This window comes from Rhinoderma darwinii, chromosome 5, assembly GCF_050947455.1.
Source record: "Rhinoderma darwinii isolate aRhiDar2 chromosome 5, aRhiDar2.hap1, whole genome shotgun sequence".
NCBI lineage: Eukaryota > Metazoa > Chordata > Amphibia > Anura > Rhinodermatidae > Rhinoderma > Rhinoderma darwinii.
In genome coordinates this window covers 104,402,493-104,412,461 of record NC_134691.1, presented here as the reverse complement: position 1 = coordinate 104,412,461, position 9,969 = coordinate 104,402,493, and the positions used below count along the sequence as shown (strand labels likewise).

At 42.8% G+C, this 9,969-nt stretch overlaps 1 protein-coding gene across 2 annotated transcripts in view; it reads right to left on the bottom strand.

The window, feature by feature from the left end:
* The window catches only part of ROCK1 (Rho associated coiled-coil containing protein kinase 1), a 196,074-nt gene that overhangs the window by 73,154 nt on the left and 112,951 nt on the right, over positions 1 to 9,969 (bottom strand). For both annotated transcript variants that reach the window (XR_012847639.1, XM_075826366.1), the window contains exon 8: positions 9,466 to 9,604. Coding sequence is in view for 1 of the 2 variants with exons in the window: in XM_075826366.1 (XP_075682481.1) it covers positions 9,466 to 9,604 (139 nt within the window). In the remaining variant the exon portion in view is untranslated. The remainder of the gene's footprint in view (positions 1 to 9,465; positions 9,605 to 9,969) is intronic.

Sequence of the window (9,969 nt, the reverse complement as noted above, 5' to 3'; positions counted from 1 at the left end):
TAAAGAAAAATGATTAGGCCTTATTCACACAGACCTGTCCGTATTGCGTGCGCAAAAAAACGCTGCGTTTTGCACGCGCAAAAGGTCCGTGTGGCATCAGCATATGGTGCGCGGCTGCGTGATTTTCACGCAGCCGGCATCATTATGACACTCTGGTTTTATGTTGACAAACAGAAAAGCACGTGGTGCTTTTGTGTTTTCATTCATTTATTTTACTACTGTAGCGCAAATCACCCGGAAGTGCTTCCGTGTGCCGTGCACAATTTGCACGCACCCATTGACTTCAATGGGTGGGTGCTGCGCGAAACACGGCCAAATATAGGACATGTCGTGAGTTTTACGCAGCACACATACGCTGCTTGAAATTCACTGACAGTCTGAACGACCCCATTCATTAACATAGGTCCGTGCGATACACGTGAAAATCACGCGCGTAGCACGGACGTATAATACGTTCGTGTGAATAAGGCCTCAGGCTGTTAACAAAAATAGTAGTGCCAGCATTTTTCTTTAAAGGGTTTGTCCACCTTCTGACAACTGATGACCTATCCACCGAATAGGTTATCAGTAGGTCATCGGTGCAGGTCTGACATCTGGACCCCACACCGATAAGCCGCTCCGGTGGCCTGGAGGCACTGAATGTTGTGGCACATAATGCTATGTATGGAGCCCGGAAGCAGTTAGCTCCGTACATAGCATAGCGGCCGTGCTGCAGGTCTGTTCCTAAGCCAACTGCTTCCGGCTTCTATATCCGGTACACGGTGGCACCGGACCAGCTGATCTGTGCGGCGCCCGGGTGTTGGACCACCCACAGATCATGTACTAATGACCAATCCGGTGGATAGGTCATCAGTTGTCAGAGGCTGGAAAACCCCTTTAAAGGAGCACTCCACTTTGTATTTTTTTTCTATTAATTTCTCCCTCCATTTGTACATCGGCGTTTCAGTGGGGTGCAGAAATACTTACCGATCCGTGCATCACGTCGTTTTCGGGTCCAGGGCCTCCCACGTGATCACATTCTGACCTGGTCTGTGCTCACTATGCTTTTGAGAAAACCGGAACTCAGGCTCTCAATGCATTCCTATGGAGCCTCATTCTGGCTCCCATAGGAATGCATTGAGTGTTCCGGTTTTCTCAAAAGAATAGCGATTCTGCATTTTTTATATTACCCCACAAGTGCTAATGGCCACTTCATTACTTCAGTCCGGTTTGTCTGTAACCAAGGTGTTGCACGCTTACTGGTGTGTTGAAACACCCATTTCAAGGGCATTTCTTCTTAGGGATAGGGCAACATGATCTCAAGTATTTTGATATATTCAAACTGATCCATGATGCCTTGGTAAGCGATAAATAGGCCCAACACCAGGGTATGAGAAACATCCCCATATCATGATTTTTGCAGCACCTTGCTTTACGGTTTTCACAGTGTACTGTGGCTTAAATTCAGTGCTCGGGGGTCGTCTGCGGCCACTAGACCCAAAAAGAACAATTTTGCTTTCATCAGTCCACAAAATGTTGCGCCATTTCTCTTTGGGCCAGTCAATGTGTTCCTTGGCAAATATGAACCTATTTAAGACATGTCTTTTTTTAAACAACGGGACTTTGCGGGGAGTTCTTGCTGGTAACTTGGCTTCACTTAATAGTCTTTGGATTGTAGCAGTACTCACTGGTAACTTCAGATCTTCTTTGATCTTTCTGGAGGTGATCATTGGCTGAGCCTTTGCCTTTCGGGCTATTCCTCGATCCATTAGAACAGTAGTTTCCCGCATCCTTCCGTATCTTTCAGGTTTTGGTGGTCACTTCTGCCTATAACTTGCTGTACTTCTATATACGTTTTTCCATCTCTAATGAATTTTTAAATCAAAGTAAATTTTTCATCAGTAGAAAAAAGATGGGAGGGAACCTCCAGCTCACCTTATGGCAGAAATATTTCCAATGCCTGTTGCGCCCGGATCCTCGTGTCGGCACACGTTGGCAGGTATAGAAAAAGGAGATAAATGTGATCCAGCGCAAGAAAGAGTAATTCGAAGTATATTAAAATGGAATCTTGTTCCGATTTTATTGTATATAAAAGTAAAAAACAGGGAGAAATTACTCCCACAGCAGAAAGGTGGATGTATAAAAAGAAGATAGGTGTGTATAGCCTACGCGTTTCAGACGATCTCCTCGTCCTTAGTCATGGCTGAGAATTTTTCATCAGTATATGAGAAATGCACTATAACCAACACGTGCAACATTTGCCACCCGCTTACCTTAAAAGGAAGGGGTCATGAAGTTTTTTTTTTGATCATATTTCTTTTAATATGGTATAAATGTTATTTATTTGTGTTCATGTTCTACTTTAACTTCTCTATGGGGGCTGCCATTTTTTTTCATCTCTGTATGTGTCGATTAACGACACATACAGAGATGGAATACGGCACATACAACCCCATAGAGAATGCGAATGGGAGCCGTTCCATTCTCTGAAGCGTACGCATGTGCCGTTCCCACACAGACCAAAACGAAGCTTGTTCGCAGAGCGAAATCCGGCGACATTTTCATGTGGAACGGAAGCTGCTGCCGGACAGTAAGATCACGGCTTCCGGCCACATGTTCTAGGAAGCGAAGGTGCAAGGAATAGGAGCGGAGGCGTCGTCGGCAGCAGGAGCAGGTAATTTATGTTCGTGTATGTGATGTGTGTATTAGGTTCGTGTGATACTGTCTGCTGAGCACTGTATCTAATCCTCCTACACTGTGCAGTCGCTCAGAAAATAGCAGCACACAGTGTAGAAGGTTTGAAGATTCAAACCCCTCCTTCTCCTGGCACTAGCCAGAAGAAGGGGGGGGGGATTGTGTGAGGACACTAGAGGAGAGTGTGTTCACCCCAAATTTGCAGCATAAATCAATGAGGTTGCTTTACCACATTGACCATGATGCAATTTTGGGAACTGCTCCCTCTAGTGGCCAGCACATGGAAATGTTATAACTTAGAATCAAATTTATATTTCCTGACTTGTGAAAAAATTAAAACAATGTGTAATCACTTAAATAATAATTGTTTAACTAAAAAAAAAAAATTCTAGCAACACATTCCCTTTAAAGAGGCTCTGTCACCAGCTTCATAATTCCCTATCTCCTACCTAATCTAAATAGGTGCGGTGTTGTAGAAATAAAAAAAGTTAGTTTTTTTTAAACAACACAGGACCTATTAGATGAAGTAGGAGATAAGGAAGAAACTGGTAACAGAGCCTCTGATAGATGCCTTTTAATTAGTCTGTGATTAGGGATATTATTCCCAATATGTGTCCAGGATTACGCGATTGGTGAGTGGCTCCTGTTTCCTCCTCCCTATGAATATTCATGAGCTTTTCTGACAATTGACGATTTTTTACGTTTTATATGATGTATTTTCACTGTGCACTTTATTTGATATATGTACGATATATGTATGTAACATATGCACAATTTGAATGTACTTTAAATGCATTTTTTTGTATGCTTTTTACAATTCTGATGTAATGATCACTAATGATGTATTCACAAGTGGAGGGTATAAAACCCTGATCGACACATATCACCATTGCTTGACAAAGGTCCTGCTGAGAGGACTGAAACGTAGCTATTTCTGTACATGGGGGAATAAACCACTATCTTTGCAACTACTTTTGGAGTGCTGCGTCTATTTCCTCGTTTGTGTATCCAATTCAGGACCGTGTGGATGACGGTCAAGGACGCATAGCACCGTGATACTTGAACTCTCTGAAATGCTGCTTTTTTCTACCTAATATATATATATATATATATATATATATATATATATATATATATCTTTCTTTTTTTTTTTTTTAAGTATGATATAGTGTAGTAGATAGTATTCCATACAACGGACTGCCGCAAAAAAAGGGGACACTATTTTTATTTATTTTAGAACAAGGGAGCCTATGTGTAACATTCCATTATATGGCATCGGTCATGGGCTTTTCAAGATGTATACGTTAAACGGATACCATCATAGTCTATAGTTAATGGATGCCTAACAGTGGCATCCGTTTAACGGATACGTAATGAAAAGGGTCATGAGAGTTCACAACGTATAAGTTTAATATATCACATTATAGTCTAGGGGTGACCGATGCCACTGTTAGGCATCCATCACAGCCTACGTTTCCTGTGATGAGAATAATAATGTGAACAGGGCTTGCTACAGTTTAGTTTACTATTTGACAATCAGTGGCAGGCATCTGCTGTTGATGTAAATAAGATGGGATGCATCAAATAGATGCAAATGCTGAATACATAGTTTTGCCTCTATACAAAATCACAAGTCGGACAACACATGGAGTACTGTACATTGGTGCCAAAAGATCTACACAAGTTAGGCGGGATTCACACGACCAGGTCGCGCCCGAGCCAGAGTGCCGGCCAGTAAAATCGTCCATTCTGCCCGGCCGGTTTGCATAAAGTTTTGAATCCGTGCCGGGCCGGGCAGATCTGGACAGTGACATCAGCGGCAACTCCTGAAGGGGAATCCCCATGTGTTCGGGGATTCCACTTCAGGAGTTTCCCCTGATGTCACTGCCCAGATATGGACAGAGACATCAAGCGCTCTGTCCAGGAGCGGAATCCCCGAAAACACGGGGATTCCACTCCTTCAAGGAGCTAAAGTGGGGCTAGCACATAGCAGAGCGGGGAGATACCTTCCTGCTCTGCTATAGTGGCGTCGCTACAGTAGTAGCAGCCGCAGCAGCTGCTAGCGGCGCCATGGAAGGTGTCGCCAGGCCAGGGCGCTTTTAAAACAAGCAGGGGAAGGGAGCCAGCGCAGCGCTCCCTTCCACCTGCTGTACACCCCGGCCCTGCCACACAGTGTACAGCTTATAGCCATTCGTCCGAATGGCATCCACTCCTCCTCCTCACATGCACTCTGCGCTGTGAGGAGGAGGAGATAGAGCGCAAGCACCGGAAAACCCGGCCATCACTAGGGACACATCCCGGTGATGGCCGTGTATTACCCGGCCCCATAGCCTTCTATGGGAGCTGGGCGGCCGGGTACCCGGCCGAAGCTAGAGCATGTCCTATTTTTTGACGGCCGGTTTTCCAGGCCGTCAAAAAATCGGTCGTGTGAATAGCCCCATTAGGGGTCTATTATTCCTAATGCAGCCAAGTGTCGGACGAATTATGAATGGCCGGCACCCGGCCGAGAAACCCTGTCGTGGGAATGAGGCCTAAGACAGAATAGATAATCATTTGGGGGGAGGGGGGGGGGGGGGAAGAATCACCTTAGTGTTGACCTATTCACCAAGTTTATAAATATATAAAATATATCTGACTAATGGACTATACATATAGTAAGGGGACCTCAACTATGTCTAGAAGAAAGAAGGTTTTAACATCAAAGAAGGGTTTACTTTGAAGGAGTTTTCCCATGAAGGACATTTATCACCTATCCACAAGATCCGTGATAAACGTATGATCGCTGGGGGCACCCCAATCTCTAGAACGCCCTGACTCCCGTTCTTCATCACTGCACCATCTCAGTAAGAAGGATTTTTAATGGAGTGGTGGTTGTGCATGTGCTCTGATGCTCCATTTAAAGTCTATGGTAATGACGGGAGTAGCCGAGCGCCGTACTCAGCAGTCTCCGTCTGCCCCACAGACAGTGAATGGAGCGACCATCGCGCCTTTCAAAACCCTTCTCACTGGGATCGTGCAGTGAGGAAGAATGGGGTCGGGCACCCTGTTCTAAAAAAAAAAATAAAAATAAAAAATAAAAAAAAAATAAAAAAAACAGTGAGGGTCCCTTCCCCTAAGGATGACGAAAGTTGGATACTGCCTCAAAGGTGTTTTTATTTTGCCTCCCTTAAGATTAACACAGGACAAAAAGCTTTAACTAGACTGACTAGGATTGCACTTTATTCAACCTAAATTATAAAATTATCCATTTACTCACACACTAGTTTAGATTAATATTGGTCACACTTAGATTATGGATTATGTACCTATTTGTGTGGGTGAAGAAAAGCAGATATGTAACTAGTGTTCTAAAATACAGGGGAAGGGGCACTGCAATTCTTCAATTACATTCATTTTTCTGCACAGATTAATTTAATGAAATTCCATCACAGAACCAGTCACAATTTTTAGACACAATTGTGGACTACAAACATTTCCTTACAAAGGCACTTGTCAGTTCTTATTCACCGCTTACATATACTGACAACTTGCTTTATTTAGATAGAAAATGACAGAACCAGGCAGTGATTTCAAATGCATTCAATGCTGCTTGAAAACCCCAGTATATATATGATTTTATCTGCCTGTAGAAGTCGTCGTGGCTGAGGCCTTATAAGGCTTTCCATTACAGTGCAGGGAGCACAGATGACTTCTAGCTCTCATTTCCTAGAAATGGCCATTTAAAGGTTTTAGAACAATTGAGGACTTATTCCAGGCCATGTTTTACTATTAGAATCCCACATTTAAATACAGGCTTAAACATAGCATTCACCCTCCTAAATACAGCTGAACATTATAAGCAGGGTTTAAAAACACCCCTAAACTGCTGGGGGCATATTATAGTGGCCTGATATAGAGCAAGTGTTATCCAGTTCCGATATATGAAAATAAAGCTTAGATGAGTCCGCTGATCAGCAACATATAGTTCAGCATGTCAATAACTTCCAGGCCGCTAAATCCTTAGGCGGGGTTCACACAGAAAATCTGACAAAATTCCGGCCATTGAGCGCCGTGGGCAAAAAACGCAGCGAAATACGCTTTCTCTGCCTCCCATTGATGTCAATGGGAGGTCAGAGACGTAAACGCCAGAAGATGGGGTATGTCGCTTCTTTTTCCTGTGAGACGGTTTTTCCGCTCGCGGCAAAAAAAACCGCCTTCCATTGAATTCATTGGGTGGCATTTTTGGCCGTTTTTTCCGACGCGGTTTCCGCGTCAAAAAACTCTGTGTGAACTTACCCTTACAGTAGCAAACAGATATTTGGAAACAATGAGACATTTTAGATCACATGCAAAAACTTTGGGGGAAGGCGTTTTGGGTAGAAAAATAGGAACAAGATCAACAACCCACAAATCAGAAAACAGTCCAAGACAATGTATTATTTATATCAGCCAATGCACAGCAAATCATTGCCTGCTTTTTTTGACACTTTTTGGCAGGTTCACACATGGGTAAGAAGTCGTAACACTATGGTATATTTTGCTAGCAAGTTTCTGGTGAGATTTTAGGGACTTATTAACCAAGGCCCCATGCACACGAACGGGAGAATTGCGGCCCCATGCATTCCTATGGGGTCATGCACACAACTGTGGTTTTCACGGTCCGTGCATGGCCTGGGAGCCAGGCTCATTGAAAATTATGGCCACGGCCATGTGCATGGCCCCCGATTTGCGGGCGGCTCGCGGCTGACAGTCCGCTGCCGGCCGACCCAAAAATCATGGTCGTGCACGTGGCCACGGTCGTGTGCATGAGGCCTTACACAAACAAGTCAAGCAAATATTCCTAGAACAGTTCATAATAAAGACTACATCCGCTGCACAGCATAGGAGAATAATAGTGTGTGTAGTTTGAGAGTTTTTTACCCTTTGAAGTCCATCTAGCAAATAGGCTTGAGCTTGAAGACTACAAACTGTCCTAGATGAATCTTAAGGCTACTGATGAATAGCTAGGGATGAGGATAAGAACATACATTTCCCCTGCAGCCGGATGCGAATACCAGCCACACGTTACCAGTAAGTTAGAAAATAGTCTTCACAAATGAAGGTCTATGAATGGGTGACACGTTCAAATGCAAAACACCTCTTTGATCAGTGAACCCGCTAAGCCATGAGGTCCCACGTAAGAAAGGGATTTCATTGAAATCGCAATTTGTTATAAGAATTAGAGTTGCTGGGGCATTTTTATCGGGCAATTCATTATACGCAACAATGGTTTTTATTTTCTTTAATTATGTAGATTTGATAAACGTTTTTACTGTGCACCGGTCTTCTGACAGATCTAATTTTAGAAAACAGACTTTAACCATTCACTCATTTTGCTAAATATCCCTTAAAGAAGTACGGCACAACTTCTCTGCAGCAAATCCCATTTGTGGCAACAAGTTAGACTGGCCACTGTTGAAAGATTTTTGTCAGTGGGATCAGCCGACAGTATTTGGTATATGCTGCTTGCCCGATGACCCCCTAAAATCTGCTGTTGGGTGAAGAACTGGCAAGCATGCATGTTTAAAGAGACTGTCACCACATTATAAGTGCCCTGTCTACTATAGAAGGAGATCGGCGCTGTAATGTAGGTGACAGTAATGCTTTTTATTTAAAAAAACGATCTATTTTCACAACGTTAGGAGCGATTTATGTTTATGCTAATGAGCTTTCTTAATGCCCAAGTGGGCGTACTTTTACTTTCGACCAAGTGGGCGTTGTACAGAGGAGTGCATGACGCTGACCAATCAGCATCATGCACTCCTCTCCATTCATTTACACTGCACTAGCGATATAGTTATATCACTATGTGCAGCTACATACACAAGCCCTAACATTACTACAGTGTCCTGATAATGAATGCACATGACCATCCAGCCTGGACGTCATGTGTACTCAGAATCCGGACACTTCTGACTCTTTTCTGTGAGATTCCAGCAACGGATACGAAATCTCGTTTGCCTCGTAATCTCGCGAGATTTCGTATCCGTTGCTGGAATCTCACAGAAAAGATTCAGAAGTGTCAGGATTCTGAGTACACATGACGTCCAGGCTGGATGGTCATGTGTATTCATTATCAGGACACTGTAGTAATGTTAGGGTTTGTGTATGTAGCTGCACATAGTGATATAACTATATCGCTAGTGCAGTGTAAATGAATGGAGAGGAGTGCATGATGCTGATTGGTCAGCATCATACACTCCTCTGTACAACGCCCACTTGGTCGAAAGTAAAAATACGCCCACTTGGGCATTAAGAAAGCTCATTAGCATAAACATAAATCGCTCCTAACGTTGTGAAAATAGATCGTTTTTTTAAACAAAAAGCATTACTGTCACCTACATTACAGCGCCCATCTCCTTATATAGGAGACAGGGCACTTATAATGTGGTGACAGAGCCTCTAAGTCAGATGAGAGTGGGAAGGGTGGTGACAATTGTCACTGTTTTGCTTTTTTAGAACAAAAACGTTATTTAAAAAAATAAATACATATATATTTATTTTTTTAAATAAAGTCAGGTGAGAATTATCTTAGAGAACTTTAGCGTTTAAGTAGAGATTCTGATACACATTTTTCTTTATTTTTTCATTTCGCCATACTATACAAGTAGCAAAGAGATTTTGACTACATTTAGTAACAGGAAACTACGTGGATAAAAATCCAGGATTCCCATAGTATAATGTTAGATGGTCTTGGCTTTTACTTTCCTATTCAGAGAGTTCAGAATGGCAGACAAGTGGAATTTAACAAAGCATTAATGAAAAAAACATTACCTGTCAGTGAGAAACGCACAGATCAAGTTTTTCGCCTCTTTTGAAATGTCACTGTCCTCTGGGAACGTGAGTGAGTTTTTGTGATTCATGATCTTGCTGTATGTACCAACTAGTGAGTCTGCATAGAAGGGAGTGTCTCCTACAAAAAATAGACAACATTTGCAATATCATTAAATATTTGTAAGCAAACAATGTGAACACGGGAGTTCCCCTGATGCTCCAAATTAACGAACACACAGAAGCCCAGTATGGGACTGGTGCGAAATGAATGAAAAGCTTCTCAAGTAGACACATGACGTAAGATTAGAACAGTACATTGTTTAACTTTACAGATACCTCTAAAAAAAAAGTTTACATGATAGTATATTGAATGCCGTCTTATGTCTAAGGCTATGTTCACATGCTTAACAAAAAGCGGCTGTAAATACGGAGCGGTTTTCAAAAGGAAATCCACCCCAGATTTTCTGCAGTTCTTCACGGCCGTTTTTGGAGCGGGTTATCTAT